This window comes from Rhinatrema bivittatum, chromosome 13, assembly GCF_901001135.1.
Source record: "Rhinatrema bivittatum chromosome 13, aRhiBiv1.1, whole genome shotgun sequence".
NCBI lineage: Eukaryota > Metazoa > Chordata > Amphibia > Gymnophiona > Rhinatrematidae > Rhinatrema > Rhinatrema bivittatum.
Window position 1 is genome coordinate 43,987,776 of NC_042627.1, and position 23,537 is coordinate 44,011,312.

The 23,537-nt window shown below is 44.8% G+C and overlaps 1 protein-coding gene across 4 annotated transcripts in view; it reads left to right on the forward strand.

The window, feature by feature from the left end:
- Window positions 1-23,537, forward strand: part of ADAM10 (ADAM metallopeptidase domain 10) — a 482,781-nt gene that overhangs the window by 153,129 nt on the left and 306,115 nt on the right. For 3 of the 4 annotated variants that reach the window (XM_029574420.1, XM_029574421.1, XM_029574419.1), the window contains exon 2: window positions 2,767-2,917. In XM_029574420.1, coding sequence (XP_029430280.1) covers window positions 2,826-2,917 — 92 coding nt within the window. In that variant the 5' untranslated portion in view covers window positions 2,767-2,825. Of the gene's footprint in view, window positions 1-2,766; window positions 2,918-23,537 lie in introns of those variants that run through there. The other variant, XM_029574422.1, reaches the window with a different exon arrangement.

Here is a 23,537-nt window from a genome sequence, read left to right on the forward strand (position 1 = left end):
TATAGCTCTTCTATATTCAGTCGCAAGTAATATGGCCTTTCTTTATCTATACTGCCTGGGTTAGAAAATGGTTAAGTGGATGACAAAGGGTAGTGGTAAATGGAGCTCACTCAGAGGACAGCGGCATTACTAGTTGTATGCAACAGATTCTGTCCTTGGACTAGTTCTTTTCAACATTTTTTTTTTTAATAAGTAATATCGCTGAAGGACTATCATGTTTTTGCAGGTGATACCAACATTTGCAACAGAGTATAGATGCCCAGAAAGGTGTGTAAAACACAAGGAGAGAGCTAGAAAAGCTTGAGAAATGGTCTAGAGTCTGGCAGCTAAGATTTAATGCTAAATTGCAGTCATGTGCTTGGGCTGCAAAAACCCAAGGGAGTGGTACAGTCTAGGAAGTGATTCTGCTATGCACAAAATTTCATTTTCAATTTATTTAATTGTTTTTCTTAAATAGTAAGTCAAAGCGATATTCATTAAAATGAAATTGTAGCATGTCATAAAATAAACCCACAATATTTATTTATTTATTTAACGCATTTATATACCGTTTCACCAGTATAAACACTGACCAAAGCGGTTTACATTATTATTACTATAAAACAAAACCAAATTTAAATTTGAAGATAACTAAATAAAATAATAAAAACAGAGAATTTAAAGTATGAATAAAAATACAATATACAGTAAACTGATATGCCCAACAAAACATTGCTTAAAACAATTAAAGAATACATAGAATATAAAACAAAATCTAATCAAGAACAAAGCGTAAAATCTAGCTCAAAATATAGGTAAATAGCCTTATTAAACAAGGTTAAACTCTGGTAGGGAACCTAAGGAAAAAAAATCAATGTGCATCTGAACATAACATAAGAAATTGCCATGCTGGGACAGACCAAGGGTCCATCAAGCCCAGCATCCTGTTTGCAACAGAGGCCAAAACCAGGCCACAAGAACCTGGCAATTACCCAAACACTAAGAAGATCCCATGCTACTGATACAATTAATAGCAGTGGCTATTCCCAAAGTAAAATTGATTAATAGCCATTAATGGACTTCTTCTCCAAGAACTTATCCAAACCTTTTTTGAACCCAGCTACACTAACTGCACTCTGGCAACAAATTCCAGAGCTTTATTGTACGTTGAGTGAAAAAGAATTTTCTCCGATTAGTCTTAAATGTGCTACTTGCTAACTTCATGGAATGCCCCCTAGTCCTTCTATTATTCAAAAGTGTAAATAACCGAGTCACATCTATTCATTCAAGACCTCTATCATATCCCCCTCAGCCGTCTCTTCTCCAAGCTGAACAGCCCTAACCTCTTCAGCCTTTCCTCATAGGGGAGCTGTTCCATCCCCTTTATCATTTTGGTTGCCCTTCTCTGTACCTTCTCCATTGCAACTATATCTTTTTTGAAATGCAGCAACCAGAATTGTACACAGTATTCCAGGTGCGGTCTCACCATGGAGCGATACAGAGGCATTATGACATTTTCCATTCTATTAACCATTCCCTTCCTAATAATTCTTAACATTCTATTTGCTTTTTTGACTGCTGCACATTTTACTTTCTGTATCGCGTGGGAATGACTAATAGGTCCATCAACATGCATTTGCATGTTGTGGGCGCTATTTGTTTCGGGGGGGTTGGCCGCACATTTTCCACACACTATTACTCCTTACTGTATAAGGGGTAAAAATAGCGTGTCAAACGCTACATTGGTGCCGACCAATGGCACAGGTAGCCCCTGTGACATAGTAAGGGCAAAGGCTATTGGCACCATTTTGAATACTGGCAGCCGACGGCCTGAGTGCAGATGATCGTTCCTGGACCACCAGGGACTTTTGGCAAGTCTTGGGGGGGGGGGGGTCAGGAGGGCAGGGCGTTGTAGTTTAATTAAATTTAAAGGGTTGGGATGGGGACACAAATATTTGATGCCTTCCCCTAATTTGCTCCATAAGATGCACAGATGCCCGGGAACAGAGCCGGCTTAGCACACCATTATTTATTTATTTTTTTTAATTTTCCAGCTCTGAATCCTATGGGCGTCTTATGGTCAAGTGCGTCTTATGGAGCGAAAAATACAGTAAATTGGTTTCAGTCTGTATGTTTACCTTTTGAAATAACTGAACATCAACTTTCTGTAAAAGTTATATGTTGCTTTTTTTAAATAAGCAAACTGTTTTGGTTAAGTGCACACATTTTGGTGATCATTAACCTTGAGGCGTAGCTCTGAACTTTACTTGGACATATATTTTGTTGTCTTGTACGTTTTCTAGTTAATGTTACCGAAGGATGAAAAATTAAAACCTGGAAACACAAATAATGCCTTTTTTTTTTTTAATTATTTCTTTATGCACTTTGTCTGTTTTGAAGTTATGTAAATCTTGAAGGGAAAAACAGACAGAATTATCATATTCACATTTAGGAAACACAATTTTCTTAAGCGTAACAATCTGTCTGCTCTGAATCAAGTCCTCAAATGTGAGGAGCCGGAGATACACAACCTAAGGAAATTGTTAAATAAATAATGCCATTTCTATATGATTATTCCCTTAGTTGCCTAACCTTCAGAATATTACTTTTTTTATAAACTGCTTTGTGTGAAATATGCATTATTTATTAAAAAATGTTCATCATGGTAATGGAAATATGACTTTGTCAGCATCACACCCCCATGTTGCCCCCTGAAAACAAAAAACAGTATCTGAGCAGGAAAAGTCTAGTATTTTGAAACTCTAAAATAATTCTCTTCATTTTTAGGTCAGTATGGAAACCCTTTGAATAAACACATTAGCCATTATGAAGCACTGTCTTATGACATGGATGCATTACACCAAAAACACCAGCGTGCCAAAAGAGCAGTTTCTCATGAAGACCAATTTGTGCATATAGATTTTCATGCTCATGGCAGGTGGGTAATATTTCCATGCATGAGTTCTTCTCCTCCCCTCACCCTTTACTTCAGCCCTTTATCTGCTAGTCATGTGTTTGATCTAAGGTTGACATTTGCAAAGTGAATATGCAGCTTGTATCAAATTGTTGTATGATTGATGCCTATGCACAAACACTTTAAAGAATGAGCAGTGATTTAAAGAAGATTTACAAAGTAATTCTCAAGGTATCAAATCTATGCTAATTCATTTACTTGAAATCACATAGTATAGCCTTGTGCAAGTTTGTCTAAATATCTCATTCTTATTAAAATCTAAAATAGTTTCTATCTTTGGTCATAGCAGGCATAACAAAAATCAGTAAAAAATTATAAGCTACATTGGACTATATAGGACAGATACAATAAAACTTATTTTGTTAGTGCTCCCTCTTGTACTTGCTGTTCAATTCAGATCAAAATCTAGATAGATCACACATGTATAAACCACTTCTGGAAATCTTTTATTTTTGGGAAGTAAATTTTAAACAAGTTTGATTTAGCAATAATTCTTGTTTTAAAAGTTAGACTGATCTGGAGTAGTAATTACAATTAATAATAGTGACTTTGTGCAGATAACTAATCCAATCTTGTTACTATGATTCCTTTAGTCTGTTTTCTCAGAAAAAAAAGAACTTCTCAAACCAATCTCAATTTGTTTCAAAAATATACCACATTTCTCTTCAGAATTGAAAATAATGATTTTATCTCTTTGCTGCCCTGCTAGTCTGCCTCTTCATCATATAAAGGTCAAGGTATATTTTTCCATAGCGCTCATATTGGCGCATAGTGCAACATTTTGGCTCCAAAACTATTAGTCTCTCAACATGCCTTAGGTTGATTCTACCTTTAATAACAAACTTTAATCCAAAAATTTACAATTTCTCTTTAAGACAAATTTAATGATTTGTCTTAAATTGTTTTAGAGAGGAAAATGGTAGTTTCATATATAATGTTTAGGTTACCATTAGTAAACAGTTTATTTTCCACGGCAATAAGATTTTTTGTGAGACACACAAAGCAATTTAACACACAGGTGGATGGTGGTATGTTGATTTGTGCTTAACTTGGGTGGTACCTATACAACATTATATATGAAACTACTACTTTCCTCTCTAAAAACATTTTTTTTTTAAAGACAAATCATTAAGGATTCCTCCACAAAAAAAATTGTAAATTTTTGGATTAAAGTTTATTAAAGGTGGTATCGTGGGTTTGATAATAGTGCAATATTTTTTATTTATCTGCATTTTGGGTTTAGAGTTGTTTGGTTAGGTTGATTCTAAGTATGCCTAACCTATGGAGCTATAGGTAGACTAAGGATCTTACCCATTCTAGAACGAGACACTTTTCTAAAGAATCAGATAAGGCCTTGTATTTACTTGAGGCCTATTCATAGCATAGTATTCCAGCACTGGATAAATGTTTACCCTCTGATCCTGTCTCTTAACAACTTACCAAACCACAGTAGGATGCTGGCTCCTGTTCCATGACTTTGAAATTTCCTAAGAGCTTTTCCTGGGGAAGTTTGTCAAATATCTTTTGACAATCCAAGCACACTATATTAACTGGCTCATCTTTATGTTGGTATACACCTTCAAAAAAAATTTAAAAGATTGATAAAGCATGACTTCCCCTTGCTAAAATCATGTTGACTCTTCTCCAATTAAGCAGTGTCTGTCTGTATGCAAGTGATTTCACGTTTAAGAAAAGCTTCTACCATTTTGCATGGCTTCATGATCAGGCACACTAATGTATAGATTTTTTGAGCACCTGTATAACCCTTTTTAAAAACTGGTGTTGCATTTAGCCACCTTCTAGTCTTTAGGTATCGTTGCTGTTTTTGATATTTCATCCTTAAGATGATATGGTGAGAAGAAAGAGTGTTGGATTATTTAGCTAACTTATTGTTTAACAGTAAATCAACTTTTTATTCTAGAATTGGGCTGGCAAGATATGAAAAGTGTGTTGGTTTTTTAGTAACTCTCTTGAGGAATGATGAGGTCATTAGTACTGTTTTATTTGATTGGTATTGTTATGCCTTTTTTTTTTAATGTATGTTTAATGTGACCACTGCTTGGGTGGCCTTGATGGGTTAGGGAAGTGATTTAACACATTTTAAATAAAATGTCACATGACTTTGTACAAAACAAGCCTTTCATGCACAATAGAGAAAAATATTTTGATAATACATAATCTTCATTTATAAGTACTTTGTCCCTGTAGTGACATGTACAGCAGTAGTTAATCTGATATGCTTGAATCAGCTAGTGATGTGCAGTGAAGTGGTTATGATATAACATTCCAAATGTAATTGATTTCTCTTTGGAGCTCTTAGACACTTTAAAATTGAGGGTTATAGGTACTTTATTTCAGATGTTGTCAGCTGCCATTATGCGTACTAAGAATGCAACTTTATACTGCAGACCTGTGAGTTGACAGGTGAAAACTGCTTTTACTCTTTTAGGTTGGTAGAGAGTTCTTGTGGACATTTTGTTTTAATTTATTCTCGCTATATCCATTTATAATCTGAGCCCAGAGAGAGAATACTAGAGAGATGTGTCCAAACAAATCACTTGATCAACTTCTAGGCAACTCCAAACATTGACTGGTGCAGATTCAATACTCTGCTCTTATGGTTAATGTAATTTATTCACTTCAGCATGCAACACAAAGCTGCATTTCTAAGAAACATAATTTCTCAAGGTATGTTTATGCCATTTGGATTCTCCTGCCTTATGAACATTTTATCAGCATCCTAGGTATCACATTGCTGTAGACTGGTTAGCTTCCTACAAGTATTTTTGTAAGAGTGGTGTAATATGGCAGGTAAACTGTATTCTGATGGATCAGTTTGTCCTGAAAATTGTATGTTGGAAATAGTTGCTTCCTTTTATACTGAATGCTTTCATTTAGTCATAAGTTACTATCAACTATTGTCTTAGGTTTTTTGATTGGTGGAGAAACAACTTTTGTGAGCGTGTGTGGTTTTTTACCATTTTCAGAATAACATCAAGATTAGAATGTGAACTATTGAACATGTAACATTTTGTTGGCATGAGCCAATGACCCAATTAAATTGTTCCCCATTTGACTTCTGGGTTCCTTTTTTATCCCAGGACAAGCAGGATGCTAGTCCTCACATATGGGTGACATCGGTAATGGAGCCCTATGACTGAAAACTTTCTGTCAAAGTTTCTAAAAGCTTTGACTGACACTGGCGCACTGAGCATGCTATGATCCCTGCGTCCACAGGGGTCTCCCTTCAGTCTTCTTTTTTCCGCTCTGCTGTAAGCATAGCAGTTGGAGCTCTGTGAGAAATTCTAACACTTTTTAACTCATAAAAGATTTACATTTTTACTTCACAAACACCTTTCCCTGCACAGGTCTCCCTCCGCGTTGGTTTAATTCGACGTTTGGTGAGTACTATGCCATATTTTTTCGGTCTGTTCCTGTCACCTTTCTGGCTGCCAACCGACTGCGGCCTTCCCTCTCCCTATTTTTCAGTTAGTCACACACAGCCTGTCCCTCTGTGACACTCTGCTTGGCTATTAGCGCTAGTGGGACAGGGACTTCCACGGTTACCGGTGCCGCCAGGGCTCCTGTAGATTCAGGTCCTTTACTTTCCTCAGTACCTTCGCGCAGTAATACCCCATCGCTACCGTCTGTACCCCCTTCAGGCCATCCTGCGGTTTCAGATGCCACGGGTACCCCTCCCCCTGTTGTACCCTGATGCCATCCTCCCTACATCATTCTATCAGTGCCATCTATGTTTATACAAGGCACTGATTTATTTCCTTAGCTTTATCGGTGCTAGCGTTGCCAGAATGGATGCCATCGACAAACACTTGTCTCGTCGCTTCCATCCATAATCTGGTCAATGCCACCGCTACCCGGGGCACTTCCATCGCTGTTGGGGGTCAGTTCTATCGATGCCATCCTTCTATTATAGATGTCAGATTTTCCATCGATACCAGGCTATTTTCCATCTGTGCCAGGCTGTTTCCATCCATGCCAACATTGATTCCATCGGTGCTCATGTCAGTGGCATGGATGCCATGGGAGTCATTGTTGCCAGAGTCGATCCAATCAATGATCTCGACACCCACGTCGTTCCCATCGGCATCTTCTATGTTTTATGGATTCGGTCATTGACTCCGTCAATGCCCATATCATTTTTCCGAAACCAGCGATGTTTTCGATTATACACCTTAGACTGACAACGTGCACTAGCTTTTTCCCTGAACCGCACGGCAGTCCATAGGACATCCAACCAACTCTTTGTTTCTTTTCACATAAAATGAACCAAGAGTCGCGGTAGTAAGGCGGACTCTCTCCGACTGACTAACAGTCTGTATCTAATTCTGTTATGAAAAAGCAAACGTTCCTCTCCAAGGGCGAATAACAGCACACGTAGTAAAGGCGATGTCTACATCAGTAGTACACTATCGTTCAGTGCCCATTATTACCATTATATAAAGCTGCAACATGGAGTTCCCTTCACACCTTTGCAGCTCTTTATTGCTAGGGCAAAGAAAAACGACAAGATTCGGCCTTTAGACAATCTCTTACAGAACTTGTTTCCAATATATTCCCAACTCCTTCTACATCTAACCTGCTGTGATCTTCGGCTGCCTCATTTTCACCAACAATTCTTCACTGTTGCTTCACTACAAAATGACTCAGCCTCTAGCTTGCTAATCACCCATATGTGAGGACTAGCATCCTGCTTGTCCTGGGATAAAGCAAAATTGCTTACCTTGTAATAGGTGTTATCCCAGGACAGCAGGATGTAGTCCTCACAGAACCCACCCGCCACCCCGCGGAGTTGGGTCCGATACGTTTTATTATTTTCTTTTATATTTTCGCTTACGCATAATGCTACAAACGAGACTGAAGGGAGACCCCTGTGGACGCAGGGATCATATGATGCTGAGCATGCTCAGTGCACTCAGTGTGCCAGTGTCAGTCAAAGCTTTTAGAAACTTTGACAAAGTTTTCAGTCATAGGGCTCCATTACCGATGTCACCCATATGTGAGGACTACATCCTGCTGTCCTGGGATAACACCTATTACAAGGTAAGCAATTTTGCTTTCTTGACATATGTGACTCCTTACATTGGAGCAGGATGGGCTGCTATTGGCCAACTCAAGCACCTGGGTAGTTGGCATTTGAGCACTTGGGCATATCAGGCTAGAAGGCCTAGTGAGAGCTGATCAAGATGGATCTTTTCTGAGTATATATTTAAAAGGTTAGCCATTTAAATTTCAGTTATTTAAACTATTAACTTTTAAAATTTGCATGATAGTAGATAAAACAGGAAGGCTTCTCAAAAAAAAAATTGTACAGCAAAGTGTGAATTCCACAGCTAAAATATATAAATCAAATAAAATCGTAACTACAAAGGCAAGGTGTTCATAAATTAAGACCATGTACCGCTTATGCTTTTATTATTTTTCCTTGTAAGCACAACTTGGTTAACTTTTTAAACAATATTTACATGTTTTTAAACAGCATCAACTTAGAATATAATGGTTTGGCTCTTTTCTGTCAGATTGTGCACAGCAAATCAGGTTGGGTTAATGTTAGTCGGCCTGGAATGAAAGATCAGGTGTGCCACGGTTCTGCTCTTTCAGCAACCCTGTTTAATGTTTTTTCCCTGTACGTACCAGGATCATTCCAGACGGTGGGTTATGTTCCCTGTCCAGCAGATGGAGTTAGAACCAAAAATTCCCAGGGGAGGACCTATATAGCCACGCCTCCCTTGCCTCAATCCTCAGTATAGTTCTAACTCCAGCAGATTGAGCAGGGGACACTGTGGTCCCCAGCACTTTTCTAGTTTTATTTTCTCTTTGAGGGATCAATTAAATAATATTAGATAAAGGTTTTCTTCTAAGGGATAGGTTCTGTAGTGTTCTGACAGGACCACTCCGTTCAAAGAGAGACACTGTTTTCCAGTGAGGAACTTGCTGACAGGCTGTGTTTTTTGCCTGTCACTTTATTTTTCTCTATTTTTCCTCTTCCTTGCCCGGCTACAGTGTGGTAAGTATTGTTTTTATTTTATTTACAGTCGTTGGGAGGGACAGGAATTTGTGAGGGGTGAAGTTGGTAGTGCCGACCGCTCCCCCTAGCCCCGGAGTTTGTACTTTTCCCCTACTCCCCTTCGGGGAGTGATTGGAGTCCCGCCCTGCAGCTCTGCGACGACACATTCCCCGGAGCTGCTTACCGTCGGGACGGCGCTTTCCCCGACTGTCTCTTGGGGACGGTGAGGGGTCCGGAGGCCGGATAGCTCTATTGCTTCGCTGCTTCAGTTGTTGCCGTGCGCCGCAGCCACCCCTCCCCCTCCCTCCCGCCGCGATGCAGAGATCGCCTAACGGCTCCGGAGCTCGGCAAGGGGTTCAGCAGCCCTCGGAGGGATTTTCTTCGGCTTTTCCTGAGGGGGAGTATAGCTTACCTGGTGGGCAGCTTGGAGGAGAGTCGGACCGCGCCGGCAGGAAGTGGCATGCCCCGTTTCCCCTCAGCGCGGGAACGGCGGCCATTTTGTTAGCTGACTCGGAGGCAGCTCTCTCTGAGGAGGACGTCGACGCTCCGCTCCAGGTTTCCTCTCACAGTATGGGGTTTCTGAGCGTAACGGACCAGGGCAGGCAAGGGGACGACACCTCGGGGGGCCCTTCATCAGCACTTCCTGCTTTTTCGCCAGAATTCTTCGTTTTAATGCACAAGGCATTTTTACAGAGCAGGGATCCGAATCTTGGAAATTGGGGTCCCCCCTCCTCCCAAACTGACTTGCTTGACCCAGCTTTCGACGGCGGACCTTCCCTTAGGGAAGGCTTCTTTGCCCACAGGGGGTGCGGGGTCCGCTCGGCCCCCTCCCGTGGTCCCTACACCGCTGCAGCAACCGTCGGGGGATTCATGGCAGGACCCAGATGCGGATGATCCCTCCCTGGCGGCCCAGGTAGAGGGTGTCGACCCGAGGGTTCTCCGCATTTTTCAAGCAGCGGAGTTGGATGATCTCATTCCCCACATCCTGTAGGAAATGGACATCGACCCTCCTCCGGATCCTGTGGCTCAGGATCCAAAGATTAAGAAAGGGGACCCTCTGCTAGCGGGCTTGCGACCCCTAGCGAAAGCTTTTCCCACGCATCACAATATCTTGCATGATTTCAAGGGAGTGGGATACTGGCGATATCCGCGGTCATGAAGCATACCACCATCCCGGTCACGGGTGGGACTGCGTTGAAGGATGTCCAGGATCGCAAGCTCGAGGTGTACCTCAAGCATATCTTCGAGGTCTCAGCGTTGGGGATGAGGGCTGCTATCTGCAGTTCCCTAGCACAGCGAGCAGCTCTGCGTTGGGTACAGCAGCTTCTCACATCCCAATCTTTGCCACAGGCAGAGACTATTCAGGCTGATAGACTTGAAGCGGTGGTTGTCTATGGAGCTGATGCTTTTTATGATCTGTTAAGGGTTCTCACTCGATCCATGCTGGCGGCGGTGTCCGCTCACTGTCTTTTGTGGCTTCGCAACTGGGCAGCAGATACTTCGTCCAAGACGCGCCTGAGTTCTCTTCCTTTCAAGGGTAGATGCCTATTTGGGGAAGATTTGGATCAGATCATCAAATCTCTTAATGAGAATGCGGTGCACAAGCTACCAGAAGATCGTCCACGTTCTTCTAGATCTTTTTATTCCTCCAGGAACAGGTACCGGAATCAACGGAGGTCGCGTCCTGCCAGACAGCAAACACCTCGAGCGCCTTCTACATGATCACACACCTGGAACCGGTCCTTTCGTGGACGCCGCCACGGTAAGGATACTCAAGTGGCAGGTGTCTCCTCAAAAGCTTCACAATGATGCCAGAGGGTCCCACGAGGGGATCCCCCACCTGGGGGGTCGCCTTACTCTCTTCTACAAAGAGTGGGTCCAAATTACGTCGGATCAATGGGTGCTGGACATCTTAAGTCAAGGCTATGTATTAGATTTTGTACACGAACCCCGAGACCGTTTTCTGTTTTCTCCTTGCGGTTCCTGCCTCAAACAATTAGCAGTTCGACAGACTCTCGATCGTCTGCTACAGCTGGGGGCGATAGTCCTGGTAGCGGCCTCCAAACTGGGAAGAGGACATTATTCGGTCTACTTTGTGGTTCCCAAAAAGGAGGGCACATTTCGACCTATCCTGGATCTTAAGTCTGTCAACAAGTGTCTCAAGAGTTCTTCGTTTTCGTATGGAAACGCTCTGGTCAGTGTTAGCAGCTGTGCATCCGGGAGAATTCTTGGCCTCGTTGGACCTTACAGAAGCATACCTTCACATCCCGATCCATCACCATCATCAGCGCTTCTTACGCTTCAAAATTTTGGGACAACATTTTCAGTTTCGTGCTCTCCCCTTTGGCCTGGCGACGGCTCTGCGAGTCTTCACCAAGATCATGGTGGTGGTAGCGGCGGCGCTCCGCAGGGAGGGTATCCTAGTACATCCCTATCTAGACGACTGGCTCATTCGAGCGAAGTCGAGGGCGCAGGGCTACCGTGCTGTCGACAGAGTGGTACAGCTTCTTCAATCTCTGGGATGGATCGTCAATTTCTCAAAGAGCAAACTGATACCGTCCCAATCGCTGGATTTTCTGGGAGCACACTTCGACACCAACCAGGCCAAGGTGTTTCTGCATCCGGACAGAGCTCGGGCTCTACGCGCTCAAGTAACCGGTTTTATGGCTCTCGTCACTCCCACGGCATGGGACTATCTTCAAGTACTGGGAACCATGGCTTCAACCATCGATTTGGTACCGTGGGCCTTCGCTCATCTCCGATCTCTCCAGAGGTCCCTACTTTCGCGATGGAACCCAATGTCGAGAGATTTTCAGGCAGTGCTGCCCATTCCGAGTGTTGTCTTGAGCAGTCTACAGTGGTGGCTGGACCCTCAACGATTAGCTCAGGGAGTGTCTCTGCAGAACCCGAATTGGGTGGTAGTCTCCACAGATGCCAGCCTCACCGGCTGGGGGGGGTTTGTCAAGACAGGTCTCTCCAAGGCAGATGGACGGTAGATCAGTCCACTTGACCCATCAATCGGCTGGAGACCAGGGTAGTCCTTCTAGCGCTGCAGGGGTTCTACCCACTGGTACGCAGTCGAGCGGTTCGGATTCTCTCGGACAATGCGACCACCATGGCGTATATCAATCGCCAAGGGGACACCAGAAGCCATCTAGTCTCCTTGGAGACCGACTTGATGGTGTGGGCGGAGCTACACTTGCAGCGTCTAGCGGCTTCGCACATAGCGGGCGTGGACAATGTGCAGGCAGATTTTCTCAGCCGGCAACACCTGAATCCAGGAGAGTGGGAACTCTCAGAAGACGCAATGAGGAGGATAATACAGCGTTGGGGGATACCCCATGTGGATCTAATGGCAACCGCGACAAATGCAAAGGCCGCCCGTTTCTTCAGCCGCAGGCGAGAGCACGGTGCGGAAGGAGTCGATGCACTAGTTCCTCCCTGGCCTCGACAGTGTCTTCTGTATGTCTTTCCTCTGTGGCCTCTAGTGGGCAAGGTCATCTGACGGATAGAGACATATCAAGGTCCGGTGATCCTAGTTGCGCCAGAGTGGCCTCGACGTCCATGGTTTGCAGATCTTCTCAATCTGGCAGTGGAAGGCCCGCTTCGACTCAGTCACCTATCACGTCTCCTTCGCCAAGGGCCAATATTTTTCAGAAGGCAGATCGCTTTTGTCTTGCGGCCTGGCTTTTGAGAGGCGCCAATTAAGAAGGCGCGGATATCCAGAGTCTGTCATCTCGACGCTCCTGAAAGCTAGGAAGACTTCCACGTCCGTTACCTATGTCAGAGTATGGAAGGTTTTTGAGGAATGGTGTGAGTCAAAGACTATTCTGCCAACGCAGGCCTCAGTAGCGCATGTGCTTTCCTTCCTACAGGCGGGTCTGGATTTGGGCCTGGCCTATAATTCTCTTTGTGTTCAGGTAGCGGCTTTGGGAGCTTTCCTATGGAATAATGACAGGGAGCTCCTGGCCTCACATCCGGATATTCAACGTTTTCTAAAGGGGGTAAAACACTTGAAACCTCCCATTAGACCGCCTTGTCCTTCATGGAATCTCAATTTGGTACTCCGGGCTCTATGTGCACCGCCTTTTGAGCCTCTGAGTTCGGCCACACTCAAGGATGTCACCCTTAAGACCATTTTCCTGGTGGCGATCAGCTCAGCATGTCGGATCTCTGAACTACAAGCTCTATCATGTCGAGAGCCATACCTTCGTTTCATGCCAGGGGGAGTATCCCTGCGGACAGTTCCATCTTTTCTGCCGAAGGTGGTCTCGACTTTCCATCTCAACCAATCGATAGAGCTTCCGTCTTTTGTATCCTCTGATTCTTCTGACCTGCGTCGGTTGGATGTCCGACGTTCTTTGATACATTATTTGGAGGTCACTAATGAATTTCTACTCTCCGATCATTTGTTTGTCCTTTGGTCGGGACCCAGGAAGGGTTGCATGGGATCCAAACAATCAATTGCTCGCTGGCTGAAAGGAGCGATTATAGCCGCATACATCGGAGTGGGTAAGTCTCCACCTTTAGCTGTTAAGGCGCATTCTCTACGCGCTCAAGCGACGTCGTGGGTGGAAAGTTCTGCAGTTTCTTCTCAAGAAATTTGTAGGGCGGCCACATGGAAGTCGCTCCACACTTTCGCAAGACATTATAGTCTAGACATTCGCGCGCCGTCTCATGGTCAGCTTGGAGACACGGTCATACGGGCAGGGCTGTCCGCGACCCACCCATGATGGGGAAGCTTTGGTACATACCACAGTCTGGAATGATCCTGGTACATACAGAGAAAAGAAAATTATTCCTTACCTGCTAATTTTCGTTCCTGTAGTACCTTGGATCATTCCAGACCCCTCCCTGGTTTTGGGGGTTCTTTGTGGGCCATCCCTGTTTTCCTGTCTTCACAATATTTTCACTCTGTATCTCTAGTTATTGCGAGCTGTGTCTTTGAACACAGTGCTGTTTGCAAGTTCTCAGTTACAGTTTTTTGAGTACAAGTTACTTGCTGTCACTTACAGCTGTTATTTTTTCTCTATATTTTTGAGATTAATTGATCCCTCTGGTTCTGTCTCTTCTCGTCTTGGCTTTGCTAGTCCAGTTACTGAGGATTGAGGCAAGGGAGGCGTGGCTATTTAGGTCCTCCCCTGGGAATTTTTGGTTCTAACTCCATCTGCTGGACAGGGAACATAACCCACCGTCTGGAATGATCCATGGTACTACAGGAACGAAAATTAGCAGGCAAGGAATAATTTTCTTATTTAGCTCCTTTATGTCAGATTTTTTAATGTCTAAATATAAACTACAAAACTTGTGGACGATATTCAATTTTTCTTACCTTATCTTTAATGACTTTATGCCTAAACTCCATAAAAAGATGGTTAGAGCATAATAGATTAAATATTTCAGAGACAGAAATAATGCTATTATGTATACCCAGCTCTTCAAATGCTCTTCCTACTTTAAACCTTGACGGCTTCACTATTCCAAATGTAAGAAAGCAAGAAATCTGGAAGTTATCCTTGACTCTGCACTTTCTATAAAATATTTTCTGTACTTTAATAACTATATTTTATAAAATGAGGCTTTAAGTGCCTAAAACGTTTGCTTGAACCATTAGATTTTCACCTAATACATCAATCTTTAATTCTAACAAAATTAGACTATTGTAATGCTTTGTACCTAGGTATGTCAGCAAGCACGATGTGAAGGCTACAGATAGTTCAAAACTCTGCTGCTTGCATTTTGTCCAACACCCCAAAAAGGGTTCATATTTCACTAGGGCTGGCATCTTTTTCACTGATTACCAACAGGCTATTGAATACAGCACAAAGTATTGATGCTAATCTTTAACTTATTAAATGACGATTCTAATGTTTGTTTGAGCTCATCACCATGGATTTATTTATTTATTTAAGATTTTTATATACCTGCATTCATGATACAATCACATCATGCCGGTTTACATATAACAGGGGTGTACAATGAACAACAGTGTAACCTGTGGAAGTGAGCAGTTACAAATAACAAGGGAATTAAAACTTGGGAGAAGAGAAGAAAAAAAGGAGAGGATTGACAAACATCCGTGACAACTTCGCTCCACAAATAAAAAATCTGCTTGACATTCCAACTCCCAAAATGGCTAGATGGGATTTAACACACTGCACCTTGTCAGTAGCTGGGCCAAAATTATGGAATGTTCTACCTGATTCGTTACATATTATTGATACAAAGGAATTCAAGAAGGAATTAGACATCTTTTTAAGCATTCCTTATTTTGAGCTTAATTGACACTTAACTGCTTGCATGTTAAATTTGGTTTAGCCTCATGATGGTAGGACATACAGCACAAGTTATCTGTTCTTTGCTGTATTTGTTTCAGAATGAGAATCCAAAAGAATAACTGCAAACCATAAAACACACAAAATGTTAATTTTCCAGACAGGATACAGTTTCAAACAAAATATTTTAGAAATCAGATATGTGATGGATATGTGACAAATAAAAACACCACACATTGAATGCTCGAGAGGTATAAAATCCTGATTCTGCTTTCAGATTCAGTGCCAAAGCTGAAGATTGCACTTGCTTAAGGGGTTGAGACAAGCAGCCTTTTTTTCTCTTGGGGTTCTCCAGGTTAGGTTATGTGGGAGGAGAACAGGAATGCTCATTAAAGAAGTTTGTGTGATCTGTCTCAAGGGATCTCTGTACTAAGTGTTTTTTCCTATAGATACAAAACAGGGAAAGCTCTTTAGTACACCTGACCCTGAGTTTTCAGCCAATATAGTGCAACAGGTAATAACTGGCAATATTGTGTGTTCCATTTTTGTACTTTTGATGTATGCAGGTCAGGGACTTTATGAACCTTCTTGATATGTTGGGCTGCCTCTCATTGCCTTAGGAAATGCAAAAATGTACTGTATCTGTGAGCCAGCAGACACCATATAGAAATAAAGCAATTTTACTTTTATTTGCTGTTGCATTTTTTTCTGCCGGTCTGGGTTGATGCAGATTACCACATGTTCCCATTAAGGAGTTCTCACTTCTGTCTGTTAGCTTATGAATGCACGCACACACTGACTTCAGTGCTTTTATTTAGCATATTTACTTTTGACCAGTTTTAGTTGTCTACAATATTAAAAACACAAATATGATTAATTCTAGGCCATCTGTTAGCCATTGATGTCAGCTGGTATAGATTTATGAATTTTAGAATTTAATAAGTTTCCAAATGTTATGTTTTAGATGGCCCCATTAAGCTGCTGTTTAGATTATATGCAAAGCAGCTAAGTATTTGTTTTTGTTTTATAAATTGATAAGTATTAAATAGTGCTTTGTAATTAGATTGCTACTGTTTAAATGAAGTATGTATAAAGACAATATCAGTAAGTGTTAGAACTATTCTAAGCAAATAAGAGTGAGTGTAGCCAGGGCAATAGGAGGTTGAAGAGAACAACCAAGGGATCATGAAAAGACTGAAGGTGAAGAAAATCAGCAATCACACTGGAGTATAAAAGGAACTACCTTTTTTTTGAAAAACAAATTGCCACGGGTACTCAATTCAGGGCCTGATTCACTTAGCCTTAGTGAATCAGGTTCTGATACAAGCATTAACATGATTGACTGTATTTGATAAAAGTACAGCGTTTTTCCCTATAGTTCTACCAGATCTAGAGAAATAGCTCAGTAATGGCAAGTGCAAAACTTAATTATTGCTGTACAGTCATAGTTAAATCAGTATCCTTTTTTTATAGTAAGATGCCATCACTTAGATGAAAATATATGTTGGTGAAATTTGTGATTTCTTATTAATTACAAGAAATTTCAGCTAAAACAATCTTTGGACATTTTTTCTGTTATCATAAGCATTGCTGTATATTTCAAACCTACCTTTTGTCCAACTTCAAGACCCCCACAATGTATTAGCTTATTAGTTTTATATTTGGTTTATGCTAATAAAAATTGTTTCAGATGGTGCTGCATGTTGCACAGTTTCATTCTTTTAACTTTTGTTTTCTCTAATTTTAATTGACTGTCTTCAGGAATCTTGGTTTTAATTAAAAAAAAATAAATAATAAATTTAAATGATTTTAAGGCAAGGGAATAAGGAGTTATGCAACTAAAACCTGACTGCTCTGGTTTTTCAGGTTGGCATTTTTACCATATACTTTTAACTTTGTGTTTAATGGGAAGTTAATTTGTATTAGCTTGAGGCATATCATTAAATTATAATGCAATAACTTGATAGTGATATCAGATGTTGTTTTTGTATCCACTCGGATATTTTCTGAGTTTAGTATGCGTTTTTATTAGTATTGTCTAATAATATTTTCCTAGCGTGTAGCAGATGGACTCAAAACAAGTGGGTAATAGTGTGCTCGTGCTAGCAGTTGGAGACGGATCTGATGTCAGCACGGGGTACATATACCCCCACAGGAAGTGCAGCAACTCAGTAATTTCCATCTCCAAAGCAGTTTGGAGCTACCTTACGCTCGCTGAGCGTTTTTCCAAATTATAACGACTAAATTCTTAGCAGAAATCCTACCTGAAGATGAGCCCCACACTCCTGCGGTGATACCCTCAGGTCCCTCCCCCAGTTGAGTTTCCCGAGGTGATTTCCGTGGTCCCTCGGAGGTAAGCGCCTTGGTCCCGTGGCAGGATCGCGGCAGGGACCTAGCCCCCGAGTGAGAAGGGCTCGGGCGTGGCATAGAGGAAACCTCGGTCCTGGTGAGGACTTAGCCCCTGAACGAGACGAGTTCGGGCGCGGCTTAGAGGCAGCGGGTGCACTTCCTCGAGCGCGACGGTGACGGTACTTACCCTCTCCCCCCGCAGCCGGAGACCGCCCGGGTCGCAGCCGGGAAGCGCCGAAGATCAGGTAAGGCGTACATCTTTACTTTACTGGTCTCCGAAGAGCGAGGACTAGCAGGGTCTGCCTACGTGGCAGCCCGCCAAGGAGGTTGCCATTTTGCCTGCCTGCTCGCCGTCGCCATCTGCCCTGGTTCGCCGCCTCGATCTAAGCGGGGCGTCGGGCGCATATGTTAGGCGCCTGGGAATACTTGGGCGCCCATTGCTACGCGCACATTGCTAAGCGCATTAAGCGCACGCTGATAGGCCCACGCTGATAGGCCCACGTTCATAGCATAGCATAGGCGCACGTCGATAGGCACACATTCATTGGCGCTCATTGATAGGAGATCAGACGCGATGGAGCGTATGAGAGCTCCTGCGGCTGCAGAGCCGGCACCTCCAGAATCAGGCATTAGAGCTCTAGGCCTCTGCTCAGCATGCCACCTCAGAGCCACACAGAGCGAGGAAGCAGACTCCCTATGTGCCCAATGTGAGGAGGCCCTGGGAGTTCCAGGCCAGGACCGGTCTCAGCCAAGTTTGACTGCCAGTTCCTCAGGGAACACCCTGAACCTAGTAGGCCGCGGTGAGCAGCCAGGGATCCCCACAGACCTGGTGCCCCTACGGCTAGAACCTGCTTCACTCTCCTGGGTGGAAATATTCAAGGGGATTCATGCCTTCGTCAAGATGCAGTCTGATCCCCGACCGGACCCATACGTACCGGATGACCCTGCCCCGGGACCCTCAAGACCTACGCAGGGCCACCCGGAAGCCCCACTTATAGGGACTCGGATTACTCCGAGGAAGATGGCGAACCCCCCCGGGGAGGGAGAACTCCCCTCTGGGATAGAACCGTATCGAACCATGAGACTCTTCTTTCCTAAGGAGGATCTTCCAGACCTGGTCTCTCAATGCCTGTCTGAGATGGCTATCCCGGGCCAGGGGAACCTAGGATGAACCCCCTGCTAGAGGGCCTGCGTCAAACGGCCCCCCCATTTTCCCCTTCTACAAGCAGCACAGCAGTTAATGGAGTGGAATGCTCCGGAGGCTTCATTCAAAGGGGGTCGGGCTTTGTCTAGCATGTACCCCCTAGACCCGGCAACCAAGGAGCTGCTGGCGTGCCCGATGGTAGACGCCATAGTTAGCGCAATTGTGAAGCGCACCACCATTCCGGTGGAGGGAGGGGCGGCCCTCAAGGATGCACATGACCGGCGCATGGACGCCGTTCTGAAACAAGCCTTTGAGGTGGCAGCCATGTCCCTACGAATCGCGACCTGCTGCACCGTGGTGACGCGCTCCTGCTTATCACAAGCCAGGAACAACACCCCGGGAGAAGAAATGGAATCAGCCCTCTCGTTCCTCACTGACACTGCCTCCGACTTAGTTCGTACGGCAGCCAAGGGAGTGCCATCCTCAGTGGCAGCCAGAAGACACCTCTGGCTATGAAATTGATCGGCCGACTCCTCCTCCAAGACTCTCCTTACAAGAATGCCCTTTAAGGGATTCCTCCTGTTCGGCAGCGACCTCGAGAAACTGGCTAATAAATGGGGCGCATCTCCATTACCCCGTCTACCGGAAGACAGGTCAAGGAGGACTCAGCGCCCTTTTCCTAGACCATCCAGAGGTGGAAGCTCTCAACGCTTCAATCCTTACAGAGCTCGCTACCAAGCACCTCGTTCTCAGACCAGGAACCAGTCCTTTCGGACCAGGCACAACAAGAGGGGAGCCGGCTCATGGTCCGGTCCCGGCCGCACCCCACAATGAGAATCAGCCGACCCATCTGGGGGAAGAAGCCATAGGGGGCAGGCTAACCCTATTTTACCGCAGGTGGGTCGAGATTACTTCGGACCAGTGGGTCCTCGCCATTGTCCGGGAAGGTTATTACCTGGACTTCCTTCATCTCCCTCCGGACAAGTTTGTGGAATCGCCTTGTCCGCCCCTCAAGAGGGCGGCGCTGGCAGCTACCTTGGAGAGACACCTGTCCCTAAAAGCCATAATCCCAGTGCCTGCATGGGATATAAATTCTGGGCATTACTCCATTTATTTCATTGTCCCCAAGAAGGGGGGCACCTTCAGACCCGTCCTGGACCTCAAGTCAGTCAACCGGCACTTACGGGTACCAGGATTTCGCATGGAAGCTCTGCGGTCAGTCCGAAGTGCAATACAGCCAGGGGAGTATCTCACATCCCTGGATCTCTGAGGCCTATTTGCATATCCCAATTCATTGGGATCACCAGTGTTACTTACGCTTCAAGGTCCTGGATTAGCATTTTCAGTTCCGGGCTCTCCCCTTCGGGTTAGCCACCGCGCCATGGACCTTTACCAAGTTAATAGTAGTGGTGGCGGCGTCACTCAGGAAGGAAGGCATTCTCGTCCATCCCTACCTAGACGATTGGCTAATCAGGGCAAAGTCACCGTAGGAGAGCCACCAGGCAACCAACAGAGTTATATCTCTTCTGGAAAGCCTAGGATGGGTAGTCAACACAAACAAGAGTTCCCTACAGCCTTCAGTCGCTGGAATACCTAGGTGTCCGATTCGACACCCAGGAAGACACGATCAGCCTGACCTCCAAGAGGAAATCGAAACTCCGGGATCGCTTGCAGAATCTGCTAAGCACCACTCGGCCCACAGCTTGGGATTACTTACAGGTCCTCAGCCTAATGGCCTCCACTCTGGAAGTGATACCATGGGCACGGGCTCATATGAGACCGTTACAGCGCGCCCTCTTATCTCGGTGGTGCCCACGATTACAGAACTACACTGTGCATCTGCCTCTACCGGCCAGAGTACGGAATCAGTTACGGTGGTGGCTGCAGCCCGGCCACATGAGCCGGGGGTCAAGGATGTCCTCCCCAACCTGGATTGTGCTCACCACAGATGCCAGCCTGAGTGGATGGGGAGCAGACTGCGAAGAGCTAACCGCCCAGGGGTGGTGAAACAGAGAAGAGTCGGGGTGGAACATCAACCGACTAGAGGCACGGGCAGTCAGGTTAGCATACTTGCGGTTTGCCCACAGACTTCGAAACAGAGCAGTCAGAGTGGTGTCGGACAACGCCACCAAGGTGGCATACATCAACCGACAGGGCGGAACCAGAAGCCGACAGGTGTCCTTAGAAATAGCCCCCCTGATGGCTTGGGTGGAGGCGAATCTTCAGGCATCTCTGCAGTCCACATTGCTGGGAAGGACAACACCATGGCAGACTTCCTCAGCAGAGAAAGCCTAAACCAGGGGGAATGGCAGCTGTCGCCCACAGCTTTCCAGATGATGGTGGATCAGTGGGGGACTCCGGGCATGGACCTACTAGCGGACAGGTCCAACGCTCAAGTACCCAGATACTTCAGTCGCAGACGAGATCCTCTCTCCCACGGGATCGACGCTCTAGTACAGCCATGGCCTCAGGGGATCCTGCTATATGATTTTCCTCCATGGCCCCTGCTGGGCGCCGCCATACACAAGATTCAGCGGCACAGAGGCCTAGTTCTTCTTGTGGCCCCGGACTGGCCAAGAAGACCCTGGTATGCAGACATGAGAAGACTGCTGGCAGGGAATCCACTACCCCTGCCTCCACACAGGGACCTGCAGCGGCGAGGATCCAGCTCAATTCTCTTACGGTCTGGCCATTGAGAGGGCTAGACTGAAGAAAAGGGAATACTCGGGGCCGGTAATAGATACACTCCTCCGAGCACGCAAATTCTCCACATCACTAACATATATAAGGATCTGGAGGGTATTTGAAGCCTGGTGCGACACTCACAGCACCAATCCACATGCCGCTAAAATACTTATCATTTTGGATTTCCTGCAAGATGGACTTCGGAAGGGTCTGTCCCTCAATTCCATCAAGGTTCAGGTGGCAGCGCTATCCTGCTATGGTCCCAGGAGTGAAGGCAACAGCATTGCCACACACCCAGACATTTCACGTTTCCTGAAAGGAGTCAAACACATTCGCCCGCCACTGAAGTGGCCAGTGCCCCTGTGGAACCTCAACCTAGTTTTGGAATTTCTAGCGGGACCCGCCTTCAGACCCCTTCGAGGCCTGTCCCTCCGTTTGTTAACCTTGAAGATGGTGTTCCTGCTGGCCGTATGCTCAGCACGCCGCATCTCAGAGCTACAAGCGCTGTCCTGCCATGATCCGTTTCTCAGAATCGCTCCAGAGGCTATCCATCTTCGCACGGTTCCTTCCTTCTTACCCAAAGTAGTCTCACACTTCCGCCTCAACCAAACCATATCCTTGCCAACCACGGAAGGTTTGAAGAAGTCGGAAGAAGGTCGAATACTGCGCCATCTTGACATCGGCAGGCTGCTGTCCAGATACCTGGAAATGTCGGAAGTAGTACGAAAGACGGACCACCTGTTCGTCCTTCGTAGCGGGAAGAAGCAAGGGGAAGAGACCTCACGGGCAACCATTGCCCGCTGGATCAAAGAAGTTATCAAGGCGGCCTACGTGGAAGCGGGAAAACCACCACCTCTACGGGTCAAGGCTCACTCTACCAGAGCGCAGGCAGCCTCCTGGGCAGAAACTAGGATGCTGTCACCGGCAGAGATATGTAAAGCGGCAACGTGGTCCTCCCTCCATACCTTCTCCAGATTCTATCGTCTGGACGTCCAGGCCAGGGAGGACACAGCATTTGCGAGGGCAATCCTAAACGGACCTCGGGCAGCCTCCCGCCCAGTCCGGGAGTAGCTTTTGTACATCCCACTTGTTTTGAGTCCATCTGCTACACGCTAGGAAATGTGGAAATTACTTACCTGATAATCTTGTTTTCCTTAGTGTATGCAGATGGACTCAGCATCCCGCCCGGCTGCCGGTATACATGGGGTTGCACCAACTCAAGGTAAGCCATGCTTTCTTGTATAGGGCATCCACCCTGCCGGGTGTCGACGCCTTCTGGTTGAGAACATTGGCGGTCTCCAGCCACTATCAATCGGTCAGGGTTATCCTGTTCATTTAATTGATCGGTCAGTCACACATATATCCATAAAGCTTTTGCAAGGAAGATTACTGAGTTGCTGCACTTCCTGTGGGGGTATATGTACCCCGTGCTGACGTTAGATCCGTCTCCAACTGCTAGCACGAGCATACTATACCCACTTGTTTTGAGTCCATCTGCATATACTAAGGAAAACGAGATTATCAGGTAAGTAATCTCCACATTGTGTTCTCTTGGCCACTTGTTCACAAGTAGCAAAACAGAGAGCAGAAGAATGCAGTTGGTAGAATAAGATGAATCATTCAGGATTTTGTTTAGTGGAATAAAAATGCAATATGTAGTCTGATTTTAAAATGTTTTTTCTTAACACAAACATGGAGATGGTACATATAGTAAAATAGTATGCATCAGACTGTTTTCTTATTGTGCTTGGAATAAACCAACTTCTGATTGTATCATTAAAATAAGTTTGAATTAATTTACAGACTGATGTAGTAATAGTGTGGTAGAAATCTGTGCTAAGATTTGTGCTGATTTTTTTTTTCTTAAAGTACCATACTAAAAAAAAAAAGTGTACTTGCAATGTGTAAATTGTATGCATAGCGCACTGTGCTTTAAAAAAAAAAAAAAAAAAAAGCGCTAACCATAGGAAGTATATTTAATGGGAAATTAAGTGAAAAAAATTGCGGTAAGCAATTACTTCAGATTTTAGCACAAAAGTAAAGTTTACTTCAGTCCTACAAAGTGTATTAAGAGTTTTCCAGTGATTACATTGCTCTCTGTTGGCT